Source organism: Hippocampus bargibanti, linkage group LG08, assembly GCF_051943395.1.
Source record: "Hippocampus bargibanti isolate YZ-2025 linkage group LG08, ASM5194339v1, whole genome shotgun sequence".
Lineage (NCBI taxonomy): Eukaryota > Metazoa > Chordata > Actinopteri > Syngnathiformes > Syngnathidae > Hippocampus > Hippocampus bargibanti.
In genome coordinates, this window is record NC_142741.1 from 25,407,801 (window position 1) to 25,427,280 (window position 19,480).

Consider the following 19,480-nt stretch of genomic DNA (forward strand, 5'->3'; position numbering starts at 1 on the left):
ATTGCGGTTTACATACGACATCTTGAAATATTGGTTCAGGCTTTACAATTTCACAAGTTTGATTTGCTTTCACGGGCCGAATAAAATGATGTGGCGGGCCGGATTTGGCCCCCGGGCCTTGACATTGACACCACTGGTGTCGATTTAAAAAAAATTAATCTTGTGTTGATTACAATGAAGAAAACATGTTTAATTAATCGACGCCAATAGTAGAAAATCTGCTCTTTCAATGTTACATCCTTATTTTAAGTGTAATGAGATCATTTTAATAAAAATAAAACAAGCATAATTGCAATGTCTCCCAGGCCATCTGTTATGCAGAGATAAATGAGAAAAAAACCTTTTCTACTACCGTACGTGCAATTTGTGGCCAGGGGAAATCAGTTCTTCAATTCTACGCCACTAATGATTGCTTTGTCTGACAAATATCTCAGCTGGTTGATGTCGCCCAGGCGACGATTGTCAAGCCCTTGTAGTGAAAAATAAAAAGCTGTCATCAGAGTTGAATATGACTTGAAAAGAAAAAGGAATCGACGGCGACGCGCCGCGCGATAGACGGCAAGGAAAACAATATGCAATTCGGGGAGGGAGAACAAATGCGATGCGAGCAATCATATCGGCAGTCAGCGGTCGCTGCGAGTGTTTCTGCGTGTTTTATGATTGCAGTGCAGGGATGAATATAATTAAGAACGGGAAACCGATGATCGAGGAAAGGTGGAAAAAAAAACATGCTAATGAGTTTGGGAGAGTGAATAAATGAAGTATTGAAAAGATTGCGTTGGAGAAACACGGGATTGTTTATTTTACTGTTAGACAACTGCATTCATTAATACCCCGATCGTGATCATCCTTCACTGAGACGCCGTAAACACGTTCACTTCTATTTATTCTGCTCTCAAATTCTATTTCATAATAAAGGGCCTGATGAATTTCTAATGTTAAAAAAACAAGTTAAAAAATACAATACAAAAATAGACCACGAAACATTAGCATGCATTTTCCCGGTAATGGATTCCAGATGCGCTTGGATCAATAAACAGCGCACCAACAAACAAAGTCTCGTTTCTTCCCCTGAGCCAAAAAAAATAACAGGTGGTATGATTAGCCCGCTCTGTTCATCTTAGAGATGTTCGATCGGACACTGTGGACAAAGACACGAACCCAGAAAGATTGTCTTTTTACTGCCGGTAGGAGACGCAGCCATTCATGACAGACAACTGAATTCTGCAGCCCTCTGCCAAGCCATTTATTGAGAGTTTATGCAAATTTAAGTGATACATTAGTAAAACATGGTTTTATTGATTAGAATACCACACCACTGGAACGTTCTGAGCGCGAAAAGCTGTAAGCAATAAAACATTGTCTCTTCCATGAACTGATAAATTTGTAACTTGGCTAATGAGCTCTTCCTGTGAAGGAGTTTCAAGTCGTAAATTACTTCGGTGATAAAGGAGTTTCCCAAGTCCTAAATTCTACCCAATGCCAGATCTCCTAGATGAAGATGACAGTTTAAGTTGGTGTGTCTGTTGACCTCAGATTGACCCCAGGTCGTCTGTGCTTCAATTGTGTATTCGAGTCACACACGTTGACTAAGCATATAACAGCATGAAACTTTGAAATATCACAACTTCTTATTCTCCATCAGTTTACCTAAAAAAATGTTACCGGTGAGTATGAAAAACAATGAACGTAGTACAGTACGTGAGAAACATCGTTGCGGCTTACTTCGCTGACATCATCGAGCCAATCAACCAATTAAGACTGATCACAAAATGTGGCACAAAAAAATAATCATTTGAAACTTCTCTCCGGTTCCCCCGCCCGATCAATTGTCAAGGGGGAGGCTTGATGGCAGGGGGGAGGCAATCAACCGTCACCCTGATCCACTCGCTAGTGACTAGCATATGCAGGGCCTCCAAAATGTAATTGCATTCCTTGCCCGGTGATTACATTTAGCGTGGATCCTTCCCAACACAATTGTTTCCTCTGAGTCTTTATGAAAAAAATAGCTGAGATTTAGGGATCATAGTATTAAACCCAAGCAAGGCTGCACATCCGCTTAAAAAGATGACAAGACGGCAACAAAAATCATTAAATTATGACAGAATGGGTGTGGGATGTATTGTAGGTTTGAATCCGTGCTTGCTTTCGTCCATTTTAAATTGTGATAAAACCTTGGTAATCTGAGTTTTATGGAAAAGGACGAGGATGGCGGGTTGGGAGGGGGGGGGGGGGGCTATAACAAAACACTGATAAGATAAATCTGCGAGAAAGGATGAAAAACAAAAGAGAATAAATGGAGCAAAAAAAAAAAAAGAAACGACAGACAATATTATCAAGCCATGAGCAGTCATTGATTAAAAATACAAGCGAAAAAAAAAAAGACCTTGAGGTAGAACGGCTGAGGGCCATTTAGTTTATCGGGGCTGATGGGTGATCAGCCTAATGCCTGAATGAAAATGAGCCGCTCTTTCAAACGGGCGAAATAAAACAGTGGGAGTCAAAGACACAAGGCCGGAAAAAGGTGAAAGGAAAAAAAAAACACATGTAAAGTGAAGAATACTAAATACAGAGATACCTCAGCTTATGAACTTAATTGGTTCCCGGAAAGTGTGTTTAAGGTGAAAACTTCATCTGCCAAACATTTATTTCCCATAAGAAACCATTAAAAATGTGAATAATCCATTGCCAGGTCTCCATAAAAGATCATTTTCGATGAAATAAGCCTGAAAGGACAACCAACACCATTTTTGGGTCTCCTAACTGACATCAGAAAAACGTTTTATAGCATCTAAAATACCCAAAAGACGCAGGCTGATAGTTTTAGTTAAATGCAAAACACCAATAAAAATTACTTAAAGTGTCCCAAAACGACTTCAAAATGACCTCGGAAATGGCGAGTTTCAGAAGGTCCCGCCCCCTTGTTCGTGACGATACACCAGGACGTCTTCGCCTTGCTCTAAAATCAAAACAATGGCTTTAGATTCGGAGAATATGCTTTCTTATTACTCATCCAGTTATGAATATGATTCAAATAGTTCTGAAGAGGAAAGCATAAATGTTTGCAATCGATTAAAGAAGTCCTTCCGTGTCATTTTGAGGCGTTTGGACTGAAATGTAGCTCCCAGAAAATGTACAAGATGGCGCCCAAGCTCTGTTGTAAATGGGCTGATTTTTCCTGCTGGGAATTTGTGCCAACTAGTATCAAATAGTAGTCTTGGTGCAACACACCACGATTCACCATTGCGTTATTTATGTGTTTTCTTTCTAATTTCGCCATCAACACGGCTCAACACGATGTTTTCAGACCAAACAAAGTACCCAAAATGCATTGTGTGTCACTTTCTCAGTCAGGGGCGTTCCTGACGTGACATCACGTCAGGAATCGTCACCAACTGGAAAACAAGACTTCCTGAATATTCAGCGTAAAGCGTAAAATATAGCGATAAGCGGTGGAATCTTTGTCAGCCGAAGTCATTTGAAGTGATTTTACAAATTATGGACACAATTTGTCCGGAGGCGTCGGTTGTTCTTTAAGTGACCCCAATCGAACATAACTTTACCTGCTGCCATGAACATAGCAAACATTATTGAAGGAATGGTTGCTCATTACCAACCCTCACGTTTTCACCGATAATCACCAATTTCCAAAATAATAATGATCAACCAGGCTTTCTTTTAAAATAGTCAAAGTAACGACAATATATTCACTTGCGCTACTCAGCCGCCAACCTCCAACTCCCCTTTGGCATCCTAATAATTGATATAATGTACATATTTTTATTCCCTCTGCGCCTGAGGTCTTTGTTTAGTGGAGCAGATATTAATAAGAGCAGTGGTGGGTAATGGAACATGAAAAGGAGTCTGCTGCTCATCTCAGGTTTCTACTTTGAGATAAGGAGTGTTATCGCGTACAACAGGAAGTGTGATCATCGTTTATTTTCCGAGGACCATTAGCTGCTTTCATACTCACCTGTTCTGGATTATTGATAGTTTAGTTTTTTTTCCTGTTAATGTTCATCAATTTAACCAGATGGTGAATAATTGTTGGCTGTGTCCACAGTTTGGTAAACGTATCCCAAAAAATAATTTCCCATAGGAAACCATTAAAATCAGAATAATCCGTTTCCAGGTCCCCATAAAACATCATTTTCTACTTTCTAAGCATTAAAACTACACAAATATACCTTATTTTATGTATAATAAATGTGCTATGGTATTATAATTAAATAAACTGTACTGTATAATAAAGTGGTTTTATTTAGGTAAAAAAAAACAAGGTAAAATTTTCATCAATTTAACGTTCAAAAACTGAAAAGTTGGTAAAACAAGGGGTTCGTAAACCGAGGGATCACTGTAGTTGAAAAACATTTTTCATTCATTGAAGGTACAACGAAAAATACGGGATACATTACAGTTGGAGTGCAAACTTGAAAAAATAAATCAAATTATTATAACATATACGGCAGCAGAGTGGCAACCGGCGATCACATTGGCCTCACAATGCTGAGGTGCAGGGTTCAATTCCGTGGTTTTGGCCTTCCTCTGTGGAGTTTGCATGTTCACCCCGAGTTAGTGTGGGTTTACTGCGGGTATTCCCCCCCCCCCCCACGTTCCAAACACATGCACGGCAGGTTAATAGAACACTCATACTTGCCCCAAAGTATGATTGTGAGTTCAAATGCTCCCCCGAACCTGAGAGCACGGACCTATCATAGCAGAGTCCGGCACCGCCATGTCTGGACAGTAGGGATATACAGTAAAGTCTCGTTATATCGATATTCAAGGGAGTCCGAAAAAATATCGATATAACCGGGACTATCGATATATCCGACCCTGTTTGCATGTAATTTTCTCCGTGCGTGCATAGAAATAGTATCGATATAACCGGGACTATCGATATATCCGATATCGATATAACGAGTCTTTACTGTATATACATAGGGCCGATACTACCAGTTAGTTTGCTGACAAAGTTTCTTGAATAAGAAGCGAAACGTCCGACACCTTCAAAGACGTACAGATGACGGCTGAAGAAACCTTTTCATCGATGGACCACTCGTGTATGACTGAGAGCTTACACAGACGTGTGAGTTCAAATAGTTTGTCAACTACGATTGTTTGGCAACCGGAACAGGGCAACTGGCATAAGCTCCTGCACGCCCCTCAAACCATCTCGAGTCGTCTCACCATCTCTGTCAGACAGGATCATTACGGTGGAATCAATTAATACCAATCACAACTGATGGCCGGGTCTGGACTTCAATTTAACAATCTCCTCTTCATGATCCACATTCGGGCCTCGCAAATGTGAAAATAAGAACGCCATCCTTCAAGAAGAATGTCCCTCGTCGCCTCCGTCCGGAAGAAGTGAAATATTGAGTGTGACATGGGAGTAATTGCATAGGAAGTAATCAATTAGTCAGACAATTGAAAGAGACCTGAGGTCTCTGTGGGCCGCAAGGCAAACGGCTCAACTGAATTCTGGGAATGCACACTGAGCTGAACTTCCTTCCGCTGGAGTAATTGCTCTTTTTTTCCTCTCTCTCTGTCTGTCTCTCTTAGTAGATGGTGAATGGTTGTAGATCTGAAGGAGGTAGCAATTAAATGCTCCATCCGCAGGGGCAAAAGTCCACGGGTATCTCGCAGACTTAAATTGTCCCTTTCACCTTGTCCATTCTTTTGTTCCCTTGTCCATCATTTAGCTTCACTTTCCCCATTGAGCACACAAGCCGGGTATTTGTACCCCAGTTCAGTCTCGTTTGTGCGAGAAGTTAGACGGTATTCCTTCTTGCGACTTGCTGTAGGAGCTATAATTTTGATCGAGATTAGATAGAATAAGAAGTTATCATATTTAAAAGTGTCATGCTGTTATATGCTTAGTCAACATGTGTGACTCGAAAACACAATTGAAGCACAGACAAACTGGGGTCAATCTGAGGTCAACAGACACAGCAAGTTAAACTGTCATCTTCATCTAGGAGATCTGGCCTTGGACAGAATTTAGGACTTGGGATACTCCTTTATCACCGAAGCAATTTACGACTTAAATTAAATTACGACTTTCATTTCTTTCATAACTTTGCTGCTGTGAAATGTAAATTTCTCCACAGCGAGACTAATAAAGGCAAATCCAATCCAAAAATCCTTCACAGGAAGAGCTCATTAGCCAGGTTATCAGTTATCAGTTCATGGAAGAGACAATGTTTTATTGCTTACAGCTTTTCGCGCTCAGAACGTTCCGGTGGCATGGTATTCTAATCAAGAAAACTATGTTTTACTAATGTATCACTTAAATTTGCATATACTCTCAATAAATAGCTTGTCATAGGGCTGCAGAATTTAGGCGTCTGTCATGAAGGGCTGCGTCTCCTGCTGGCAGTAAAGACAATCTTTCTGGGTTCGAGTCTTTGTGCAGCGTCCGATCGAAAATCTCTGACAGATTTTAAATATATCAGACGTACGGTAAAGATGGTCAAGAGTCTTGCTTTCTAATGCATAGAAAAAGGTGCGATATGCAGAGGAAAGATGTCAGCTCGAAAGAAGACTAAGTCCCTCATTCTCTTCTTCATCATATCCGATTTGAAAGAAAACCTCCTCCTTTACACACCAGTAGCCCCCAACGCCCCCATCCTTATTGCCTCTCGCCGATTTCGCCTACTCCTTCGCCAGAGGTTAAGAATTGCTCACTCTTTGATGCTGTGAATCTATAATATACATGGACATTTCCCATATATCACATCTGCTTCCTTTCACACATGTCCATGAAAAAAAAAACAGCAATCATGTGATGTACTTGCAGCTCTAGATATTTTCCTGGCCCTTTCTTAAAGTGGAACGAGGAACTTCACCTGTCAAAAGTTAAGAACATTCGGCACGGCAGCTAGGTAGAGAAGTAGGTAGGAAGGCAGTTAGGGGGGAGGTAGGTGCATCGGTAGGTGGGTAGTTACGTGGGTAGGTCGGTGGGTAGGTAAGTGGGTAGGTAGCTAGGTAAGTAGTGTGGTAGGGAGGAAGGTAGGTAGGTGGGTAGATAGGGAGGTAGGCAGGGAGGCAGGGAGGGCAGGAGGGAGGGAGGTGAGTTGGGAGGTGAGTAGGGTTGTACGTGGATAGGTTGGTTGGTAGGTAGGTGGGTAGGTCGGTGGGTGGGTAGGTAAGGAGGTACAGTAGGTAGGTAGGTAGGTAGGTAGGGGAGGGAGAGACGGAGGGAAGGAGGTAGGTGGGTAGGGAGGTAGGCAGCGAGGTAGGTAGGTGGGTGGGTAGGTGGGAAGGTAGCTGGGGAGGTAGGGAGGTACAGTAGGTAGGTGGGTAGGTAAGTGGGTAGATAGGTAGGTATCTAGGTAGGTAGGGAGGGTGGGAGGTAGGGGTGTAGGTAGGTAGGGGGGTTTGTAGGTGGATAGGTAGGTGGGTAGATGGTGAGCTTGGTAGGTAGGTAGGTAGGGAGGGATTGAGGGCAGGAGGGAGTCTGCCAACTGGTGGTAGCATGGCATAAGAACATGAACGGTTTTTAAAATGTATCTATATCTCTATCTACCTCTACCTATCTACTTATCGACCTACCTACCTACCTACCTACCTACCTACCTACCTACCTACCTACAGAGCTCAGTCCCTACCTATCTATGTACCTACACACCTACCGACCCACCTACCTATCCACTTACATACCCCCTACCTACCAAACCACCTACCTACCTGCCTATATTCATATATGCCAGATATTTTTTGATAGAGTCACTGAAAAGTTAAAAATATATCGTTATTGTGATATAAAATGCCTTGTTTTTTTTTTTAATATCGCCCTACATGAACATAGCATCGTTCATTTTTAATGAAAGGTATTGATATGGCAAAATCAAGAGCATGAAGTGGAACAGATGAGGAACCAAAAAAGAGCATGAAAACAAATGAAAGTGAGACAGTAAATGAGACAAATAAAGAGCGACCAGATGGGCCATGAAGAAGTGGATAATGCCGCTGGCGTATACCGCCGACTTGTGTACATGCATGCGACGAGAGAGGATCATTCAGCAGATGGCTCCTCACTTTGGAACTTTCATTTTGGGCAGACGCAGAGCGGGCGTTTAGGAAAGATGAATCAACAGCACTGAGCAAATCTCAAAGAATGAAGATATTCTGGCGAGGACGAGGAACGAGTAGGAGGAGGTGGGTTGGGGTGAACTCACTTTTGTTCCATTGGAAAACTAATATGTGCTCTTTTTCTGGGGGTACTATTATTATTATTTGTTGGGTTTTTTTATCAGTAGGAGTATCGGACTAGCAGGTACTCTTGGAACTACAGTGATACCTTGGTTTACGAACTTAATTGGTTCCCAGACAGAGTGTGTAAGGCGAAAAGTGTGTATCCCAAAAATTTATTTCCCATAGCAAACCATTAAAATGAGAATAATCCGTTCCCAGCTCCCCATAAAACATAATTTTCGACTTGCTAATGTTCTAAGTCTAAAAACTACACACAGTATACCTTATTTTATGTAAAATAAATGTGCTATGGTATCAGAATTAAAGAAATAAACTGTACTGTATAATAAAGTCGTTTTATTTATCTTTGTGATGGTCGTTGATGGCTTGATGGAATGGAGTGGCCGCTTTCATCAGCATTAAACACTTCATGAGGAACGTAACCTTCTTCTTTCACCATCTTGAGGAATGATCCCTTGTAGGTGCTTTCTATGTGATAATTTTATCTAGTTCCTCATCAATTGTGTTCTGTTTAGCTGGGTTGATAGCTTTTTGCATCAAGTGTACATCTGGCTTGTGCGGGTTGTTTGTGAAGCCTGATTGCTGCGATATTTTAACCTTGCAGTCTACACTCTGCAAGGTTGAAACTATCTCACTGTCGTCTCCCTGTCTCTTTAATGTTCAAACCACCCCCCCTCATGGCTGTGTTCTTGACCAATCACGTGGCTTTAACCGAAGACTGGGGGCGGGGGATAGAGGACAACAAGAGTTGGCTGCCATTTTATTTTTGGAGAACGGCTTCACTCTCTCTCTCTATCTGCAAACCCCACCTCCCGTCACTGCTGCATTCTTGACCAATCAAGTGGCTTTAACCGAAGACTGGGGGCGGGGAATAGAGGACAAAAACTCTCGACTGCCATTTTGTTGTTAGAACGGGCTCGTTCGCGAACGACACATCACTCATTGTGGCAGCTCCGTGTGTATCCTGAAAAAGGTTTGTATGCCAAGGTAAAATTTTCATAAATGTAATATTTGTAAACCGAAAAGTTCGTACGCCAAGGGGTTCGTAAACCGTGGTATCACTGTACTCTTGGAAATAGCTCTGAAGTATTTTTGGACTGACACAAACAATTTCACACCTTTCACATGCGCTGCACATATTCTTCCAGGGCCCTTTTGTTTTCACGAGTTTTGGCAATTTGCAAAATAAACAGATATGTAATTCATTTTTTTTTTTTTGGCGCAGTACACATAGAAAGTATAGCGTAGCAAGTCCCTCGCCTGAGGAGTTTGGGCTCAGGTCCCGCTGATAGTACGAATGTGCTCGCGTATGGCTGTTTTTCGCTATATGGGCTCTAAACAGTCTGTGGTCTACTGAGCCTTTTGCCAGGAGTCAGCTGGGACTGACTTCAACTTCCAGCAACACTTAACAAGAAAAGCGGCCAGGAAAAATGAACCATGGAAAATGTTTTATATATACGACAAAAATATGAAGTGATTGTGTCCGACGTTGTCTTCTCATTTTCTTTTATTTGTGACAATTAAGCATCCAGTGGACATAAGTGTCTTGAAGGAGCATGCTATTATCATATATGACGTCGAACCACACGTTGCGCAAACCCAAAGACATGCGTCAAGAGGACACGTCAGAGGAAAAAGTGGTGCAATCACGTGGGAAGGTTCTGGTGATGATCCGGGCAGAAGAATTCTGGACTAGTTGAAGTTTGTGGAGAAGTTTCTGAGGGACACCAAAGAAAAATGAATTGCAATGGTCAATCTGGGAGGTGACAAGACTATGAACGAGGATAGCAGTGGTGTGAGGAGTGAGAGACGGGCGAAGACGATTGATATTGCGGAGGTGGAAGTACGCCGATCGGGTTAAGTTATTTATATGGGAGTGGAAAGATAGTGTGCTGTCAAGGATGACACCCAAGCTTTTGACCTGTTGGGAGGGAGAACCAGTGGAATTGTGTCAGAGATATGACAGTCAGACACTGTGGACAGAGACTCGGAACCAGAAAGATCGTCCCAACTGCCGGCAGGAAACGTAGTCATCTATGACATATGTCTGAATTCTGCGCCCCTCTGCTAAGCTATTTATTGAGAGTATATGCAAATTAAAGTGATACATTAGTAAAACATCGTTTTCTTGATTAGAATACCACGCCTCTGGACGTTCTGAGCACCAACAGATGTAAGCAATAAAACATTGAGTTTCCCATGGACTGATAAGTTTGTGTCATGGCTAATGACCTTTTCCTGTGAAAAGGAGTTTGAAGTCTTAAATGTGATATGGACTTCCCCAAGTCGTAAATGACTCCTGTGAAGCTGACCATTTAAATTACTGTGTCCGTTGACCTCATTGACCCCAGGTTGCCCGTGCTTCAATTGTGTATTGAGTCACAAGTGTTGACTAAGCATACAACAGTATGAAACTTTTAAATATAATACCTTCTCTATCGAATTATCTATAGTGAGAGAGAAACTGTTAGCTTTTCATTTGTAATTCCCTCTGTGTTCACTGAGCATCCCCTATACTGGCTCCAAACATTTTTTTGCGGTTAAGTTAGCTAAGCTTGATTGAAAGGTGCATTGAAGGAAGTCCCATCCTTGCTCAGTCGGGGACCTTTTCCACCCTGTTCTTTAGCCCCCCCCCCCACCCTCTCAAATCCACAGAGGCCATTTGCAGCACTCAGTGAGGAAGTTGGAAAATCAATAAGCGCACTGCTACAATACACTAGCGACAAATTGATTTCATCCAAGGCAATTTTGAAGCAAGCAAAAGGCACGTGGCTTTCAACACCGGTCAGGGGCCTTTTATTGCCCCTCGCCCAGATTAGTCCCGTTCTGTAGTTAATAAATTTGATCTTGTCATCCTTTACATGTTATAGCGTTGATCGATTTGATGGACTTCTTGACTGGTCTCCTGGCAGTTGAACAATGAAGTCATCTGACAGCAAAGTCAAAGCCTTTGTGATAAATGAGACAGCCGACCCGCAAAACCACTCGAGGCTAGAAAAGTTTTGAACTTTGCTGTCAGATGTCAAATAATTGATTGACCCTCATGATTCAAACACAGCAGTGGAGCAGTACCTTACATTGCAGGAGTTTCTGAAAAACTACAGAGTCCTTTGGCAATACAAAATTCATACTTATTTAAACACTTTAAGGCAGAAATTAGTGCATCCAAAAGATAGGATGACAAATGAAAAACAAAGTGATGTCGTTTATTCAATACATTGTAAGAATGAAAATTGTAAAGAGCAGTACATTACGGAGACTAAACAAAGTCTCAAAAAATACTTTATCAACGCAGGGATGATACTAGTGGGCCTCAATCGGCAGTACATATGAACCTAAAAGCTAGCAACCACTCATTTGACGACAATGAGGTTAAAATCTTAGCGAAAGAAAATAGATGGTTTGAAAGGGGAGTAAAAGAAGCGATTTTGATAAAACAGCTAAATCCTTCATTAAAGCGATATGGTGGGGTGAGGTTCAATTTGGATCGTTCGTACAACAGATCACTTAGGCAACATAGCCTTAGGTATGCTGATGAGGTGATAACAGAGCAAATAGGGCAATCAGGCCAGTCCTTAGTCAGACAATAGGAACAATCAGTGGAGCTGCAGGGAGTAGTCCTCTGCTCCCCCCAACCTGAGAGCAGGGACCTATCATAGCAGAGTCCGGCACCGCCATGTCTGGACAGTAGGGATATATATACATAGGGCCGATACTACCAGTTAGTTTGCTGACAAAGTTTCTTGGATAACAAGTGAAACGTCCGACACCTTCAAAGATGACGGCTGAAGAAACCTTTTCATCGATGGAATCCCAATTGCTAATTCATTCATACGTCATGGGTGCTGTAGCCTGATGACTGATCATGAAAAAAAATTACATTAAAATAAAATTAAAATAAATAATATAATTGTAATACAGAATAAATCATTAAAATAAATAATAAAATCATAAAAAAGATAATGTTATAATCATAAAAATAAATGTTAATTCTAAATAAAAAATAATACATACAAATAATAAATGATAAACAACGTAACGATAAAAAATAAAAACAGAATAAATAACAATATATTTAATAATAAATGTCAGAATAAAAGCTCGCAAACAAAAAAAGTCCATAAGGATACAGAACCCCAACGAGGGTCTCCAAACCGACCATCGCTTTCGCAATCCCATAATACTTTGCAGACATTTCACATTGGCGCAACAGAACAAATATCACTCACCCGTCAGGTTCTTCAGACCCAACTGTCGCAGTCCAAAGTTTCCATCGTGTCTGTAATTGAGGAAGATTGCAAGGGAGTAGTGGTCCTCGTACAGTTTTGTCCCTCGGATGATTCGCAAGTTCTCCAGAGGAAGGTAGTCAAACTGGTTCAAAGCTACCAGGACGTAGCCTGTCACTTCCCGGATTGACTGCAAGCAGAATGAGACAAAGGCTCTGTTAGGGTCTTAAAAAATGTGATTTTGTTATAAATTCAGTGCTACCTTGGCTTACAAACTTAATTGGTTCCCAGACAGAGTGTGTAAGGCCAAAAGAATATATCCCAAAAATTAATTTCCCAGAGGAAAGCATTAAAATGAGAATAATCCGTTCCCAGGTCCCCATAAAACATACATTTCTACTTTTTAATTTTCTAAGCCTTAAAGGACAACCGACGCGTCCAGACAAGTTGTGTCCATAATTTGTAAAATCACTTCAAATGACTTCTACTGAGCGTATTTTACAAAGATTCCACCGCGTATAGCTATATTTTATGTTTTAAGACTCGCGTTGAATATTCGGGAAGTCTTGTTTTTGAGTTGATGACGATGCCTGACGTGACGTCACGGAAGGAACGCCCCTGACCGAGAAAGCGACACACAATGCATTTTGGGTACTTTGTTTGATGTGAAAACTTCGTGTTGATGGCGAAATTAGAAGGAAAACACATAAATAATGCGATGGTGAATCATTGTGTGTTGCACCAAGACTACTATTTGATACTAGTTGACACAAATTCCCAGCAGACAAATCAGCCCATTTCCAACGGAGCTTGGGCGCTATCCTGTGCATTTTCTGGGTGCTACATTGCTGTAAACGACGGCTCGAATTGATACGGGAGGACTCCTTTAATCGATGGCAAACATTTATGCTTTCCTCTTCATAACTATTTGAATCATATTCATAACTGGATGAGTAACAAGAAAGCATCTTCTCCGAATCTGAAGCCATTGTTTTGATTCTTGAGCAAGGCAAGACGTTTTGGCGTGACATCACGAACTGGGGGCGGGAATTTTAACCTTGCAGTCTACACTCTGCCTTTGAACTATCAAAGTTGAAACGAGTCCAAATTTCACTGTTTTCTCTCCATTTTCTCGCTCTCTCAGTGTCGTCTGCCTGTCTCTTTAATGTTTAACCCCCCTCACTGTCGGCTGCCATTTTCTTGTTCGGAGAACGGGCTCGTTTGCGAACGACACATCACTCATTGTGGCAGCTCTGCGTGGATCCTGAAAAATAGTTTGTATGCCAAGGTAAAATGTTCATGAATTTACCGTTCCGAAACCGAAAAGTTGGTAAGCCAAGGGGTTCGTCAACCGAGGTATCACTGTTGTCCTTGTACTTGCTGTGAAGGTTGTCACGTTTCCAGGGTGAACGTCTCCATGGTTAGTCCCGATTTTGTTTCTGTCTCGTTCGCAATAAACTCCCTTTGCTTCTTTTTTAGACGCCCAATGGGTTGATTTACATTTTGCGAATAAAAAAAAAAAATAAAATAAAATAGATTTGGATATTTGTCTTTTGTTGTACAATGTAGGCTTCCTGCGGGGATTCCCTTTGGCTGACTTCTGGCTGGTTTTCTGTCTTGAGCTTTTGCCAACTCGCTGTCTGGACTGCTTTGTTTCATTGCGTTAAGAGCCTGTGAACAGGTGACTCGATTCAAAGTGGCATTCTGCCAGCTGCCTTTGGAATTAGGCATGTTTCTTTGGCTTAATTTCTGTCATCCGCCACCTGATTCCAATTCCTGAAAAACAATTTTTTTGTTTTTTCTTTTTCTTTGATTTTGGTGAAACCTGAGTACAAAAAAAGAAATATATTTATTATTATTATTATTATTATTATTATTATTATTATTATTATTATTATTATTAGCAATCTTATTATTATTATTATTAACATTATTATAGTTATTAATCTTATTCTTATTCTTATTACAGTAAAGTCTCGTTATATCGATATCGGATATATCGATAGTCCCGGTTATATCGATACTATTTCTATGCACGTACGGAGAAAATTACATGCAAACAGGGTCGGGTATATCGATAGTCCCGGTTATATCGATATTTTTTCGGACTCCCTTGAATATCGATATAACGAGACTTTACTGTATTCTTATTATTCTTATTCTTATTCTTTTTATCATTATTCTTTTTATCATTATTCTTATTAGTTATTATGCTTATTATTATTATTATTATTATTATTATTATTATTATTATTATTATTATTATTAGCATTCTTCTTATTATTATTATAAGCATTATTATTGTTATTATTATGATGGTTATTATTCTTATTCTTATTCTTATAATGTTATTACTATTATTATTATTATTATTAGTCGTAGTAGTAGACGTAGTAGTAGTAGTAGTAGTAGTAGTCTTCTTATTAGTATTACAGTATTTGTATTAATAGTAATAGTAGCATTAGCAGTGTTTGAAATAACGTCTGCCCGAGGCCCGGGTCGTACAACTTTTACGTCGGGCGTACAACTTTCAAAACGTATTAAAAATGTCATATTTAAAAGTTTCATGCTGTTACAGTAAAGTCTTGTTATATCGATATTGGATATATCGATAGTCCCGGTTATATCGATACTATTTCTATGCACACACGGAGAAAATTACATGCAAACAGGGTCAGATATATCGATAGTCCCGGTTATATCGATATTTTTTCGGACTCCCTTGGATATCGATATAACGAGACTTTACTGTATATGCTTAGTCAACACATGTGACTCGAATACACAATTGAAGCACAGACAACCTGGGGTCAATCTGAGGTCAACAGACACAGCCTCTTAAACTGTCATCTACATCTAGGAGATCTGGCCTTGGACAGAATTCAGGACTTGGGAAACTCCTTTATCACAGAAGCAATTTACGACTTGAAACTCCTTCACAGGAAGAGCTCATTAGCCAGGTTACAAATTGATCAGTTCATGGGAGAGACAATGTTTTATTGCTTACAGCTGTTCGTGGTTAGACGTCCAGGGGATTCTAATCAAGAAAACTGTTTTACTAATGTATTACTTTAATCAGAATCAGAATCAGAATCATCTTTATTGCCAAGTATGTAGGACACACAAGGAATTTGTTTCCGGTAGAACACGCTGCACTAGTATCGTTGTCAAAAAAACTGCTAAGTGGCACTATACAGTTCCATTTTGGCTACTGTTGAAAAATTTGCATATACTCTCAATAAATAGCTTGGCAGAGGGCTGCAGAATTCAGACATCTATCATGAATAGCTGCGTCTCCTGCCGGCAGTAAAAAGACAATCTTTCTAGGTTCGAGTCTTTGTCCACAGTGTCCGATCGAACATCTCTGACCGAAACCCAGCAGTGTAAAGGTTTTTCTTTTTTGCTTTTGCATCATATCATTGACAGCATGTGCTTCTGAGGTCACTCTCTCCAAATTCCGTCATGCCAGTGAGTTGAATCATCGCGTCTAAGTGAGGAAAATTGAGCTCCGGGGGTTGGAGATCACACTGCAACACTTGCATGTAACACAGACTTCAGCGCTCGTGTCTCGTCGGGGGCCGCCCGGGGTGAGCGCGATATGTGGGCAGGCGTTACTTCACACTTGAAATGTTATTTAGGACTGGGTATATATAATGTCTGCGGCGACTTGGGCAAAAAAGCCAGCGTAAACAAGCCCGTGTTGAATAAATCAAAGCGACAGGCTGTGGCGCTCTTCCTCCCATCCGCCATCATGGTTGCTGTCACTAATAGACAAGCGGTCAGATGCATCTTTTCCACGCCGGCCTGTTGATAATCAACAAGTGTGTTTATGTGTGTGTGAGTGTGTGTGTGCGCGTGCGTGTTTGTATGACTAGTCTTGTGAGGGCCACGGACATTTTATACCATACGCAGTGAGGACATTTTTCACAAGTGAGGACCTTTTGGCCGGTCCTCACAAGTTTTTCTTTCTAAAGGCTTCTAGATCAGTGTTCCCCAATCTTTTTTTGCGCCACGGACCGGTTTAATGTCAGACAATATTTTCACGGACCGGTGGATAAATACAACAAAATAAAACGATACGACAGGCATGGAAACAACATATGTAACATCGTCTCCGCCCCTTAACGCTCTATGGTCTCCATGGTAAAGTTTAAACACGACTTCAAAATAAGACACACCACATAAACAAGTACAAAGCGCATGAAAAACACAACTCACGACAACTGAATCAGTTATTTATACTTTCTGCACAGCCCGGTACCAAATGACCCACGGACCGGTACCAGTCCGCGACCCGGGGGTTGGGGACCTCTGTTCTAGTGGGTCTATATATGCATCCGTTAAAGTTTCAGAGAGGTCCTCACAAATACACTCATAATGATTTTTTTGTGTGTATTTTCATTTCGCTTGGATACACACACTTTTTACTCACTGTGTGTGATTATGTGTGTGTGTGTGTGTGTGTGTGTGTACACACATTTTTTACTCACTGTGTGTGATTATGTGTGTGTGTGTGTGTGTGTGTGCGTGGTTAATGAGAGGAAAAAGTTCATACCTCAAAAAAGTAAAACGAGATTTTAACCAAATTCACTACAGGGGTGAGGACTCTGAATGTACCCATTCAGAAACCTCACTCCTGCTGTTATTTCAGTTTCAAGTCCACTTTTTATTTCTTTGTTTTTAAAGAAGTTGAAATGGGATGATATTTAGTCTTCAAATGGAACACTAGTTCTTGTCTAAACTTATCAGCAACGGATGTCCTCGCTCCTTATCTGGAGTTATCCGGACCTCACAAAACCGTTGAAACCGGAATGTGTGTGTGTGTGTGTATATATATATATATATATATATATATATATATATATATATATATATATATATATATATATATATATATATATATATATATATATATATATATATATATGTGTGTGTGTGTGAAATACTCTTGCAGCTGATGCGCGGAGCTGATATAAGCGCTGGTCTAGCGGCATAATCATAGTAGCTGACAGCTGTCAGAGAGCATGGCCATCCACCAGCAGTAACTAAGCCGCCGCGGCGGCTCTGGCGTCATTTCCATTAATCGGAACAGGCGGTCTTTCATCTGATGAATATGTACGGATTGAGTTGAAACAATGACGCAAAATATAGCGACGTGGGGCCGGTGGCCTTGTTGAACTCTGGTGGTGGGGCTCTGATAACTTTGTGGGGACGAAAATACGAAGTTTGGAAGGTTGATATGAACGGAGTTGAGGTCTTAAGATTGGGTTGGTGATGGAAAAAGACAAGATTCTCGCAGGAGAAATGAGTACAAGTAGAATTACTTTGTCCATGAGGACTTGAATTGTAAAGACCGCAAAGTCCGAAGACAAATAATTAATAATAAATAATGACGAGTTTCTCATTTGTTTTTTCAGCATGAACACAAAAAAAAATAAATAGACTTGTCAATAACAAATATCCAAATAAATAAGAACATAGAGAAATACAAAATGAAAAAATGAATACAAAAAACAAAACAAAAAAAAAACAACTAATAAAGGAATGAATGATTAGATATAGAAATAAAAAAATACATACATAAATAAAGAAATAGATAACTAAAACAAATATCCAAATAAATAAGATAACACACAAATACATAAATGAAAAAATGAATACAATAATAAATAAATAAATAAACACAAAAATAAACAAACAAATAAATAAATACATAAACAAACAAACAAGAAAATAAATAAATAACTAAAACAAATATACAAATAAATAAGCTAATAAATAAATGAAAAAAATGAATACAAGAACAAAAAATAATAAATAAATAAATAAATAAATAAATAAATAAATAAATAAATAAGGGGAAATGCTGCCCCCTTGTGGAAGGGAAAATGGCAGAGGTCAGGCCATCGCTTTATCGGCACCGAAGCAAGGAAAACCAAAACCCAAACAAATTCGGGAATGGCGCTCTATGTCATATTTTCAATTCCTGAATAAATTCGGGAATAGCAGTGAATGACTCAAGGGCTAAACATAACCTCAAATATCGTTATTATCCAGAATTTTTGATGATCAAAATAAACCTGGATGGATCCATCCATGGAGCTCATAATACGGTCTTCTAGAAGCTCACATTTGTCCTTACACTGACATCCGGTAGTCAAAGTTATTGCATATTTTAAAAAGATACTTCTCCTGGTTCATGTCCTTCGCTTGCATTGGTTTAAATAGTCAATCAGCAGTAATCGAAATGATGAACAGAAAGATTATTTATTCTTGGAACGGCACAGAGAGTGCGAGACCAGTGGAGAAAAGGGGTGTTCTTCCCCCAACAGATGTTATTTAGACATTAGCGGGAATGACCTCATTTCAAAGGGAGCCAATCGGCTGTCACTTAAGGCCTGGAATATGAGACTGAAAACTGATATGAGTTTGTACACTACAAACACATGAAGTTATAAGGTAAACTACACATGTATGTATACACATAGCATAACAACGTAGCCGGTTGCCATCAGGTAGGAGACTGCGGAGTCTCCGAGCCAAGACCAGCAGGCTCAAGGACAGTTTCTGCCACCAGGCAGTCCGCAGACTCCTTCCCAGCCCTGCCCCCCTTACCCCTTCCCACTGCCACACTCACCGAACTCTGAGTACACGCTACACGCTGTCCTATCATCGTGGACTATATTTTTGTTCTTTCTGTTTTTTTTTTCTGCAATATCTCACTTCAACCCTTTTTTGTTGTTTGTGTTTGCATTACTACATTACGTCACTTTACATACGTCACTACCTCACTTTACATACCAGAATCAGAATCAGAATCATCAGAATCATCTTTATTGCCAAGTATGTAGGACACACAAGGAATTTGTTTCCGGTAGAACACGCTGCACTAGTATCGTTGTCAAAAAAACTGCTAAGTGGGAAGTAGCTGGAAAAGGTGGTGGGCAGGGTGCGGAGGGTCCAGTAGGATTTTCCGCGCCCTTGTTCGGATTCTTGCAGTGTGCAAGTCCTCGAGAGTGGGTAGGGCGGTGCCA

General features: G+C 40.3%; 2 protein-coding genes across 2 annotated transcripts in view; both read right to left on the minus strand.

Annotated features, from left to right (window-relative positions):
* Positions 1 to 19,480, minus strand: part of erbb4b (erb-b2 receptor tyrosine kinase 4b) — a 167,861-nt gene that overhangs the window by 59,957 nt on the left and 88,424 nt on the right. The window contains exon 3 of the mRNA XM_089003429.1: positions 12,450 to 12,636. Coding sequence (XP_088859555.1) covers positions 12,450 to 12,636 — 187 coding nt within the window. The remainder of the gene's footprint in view (positions 1 to 12,449; positions 12,637 to 19,480) is intronic.
* Positions 1 to 19,480, minus strand: part of ikzf2 (IKAROS family zinc finger 2) — a 210,787-nt gene that overhangs the window by 12,635 nt on the left and 178,672 nt on the right. The window lies entirely within an intron of this gene.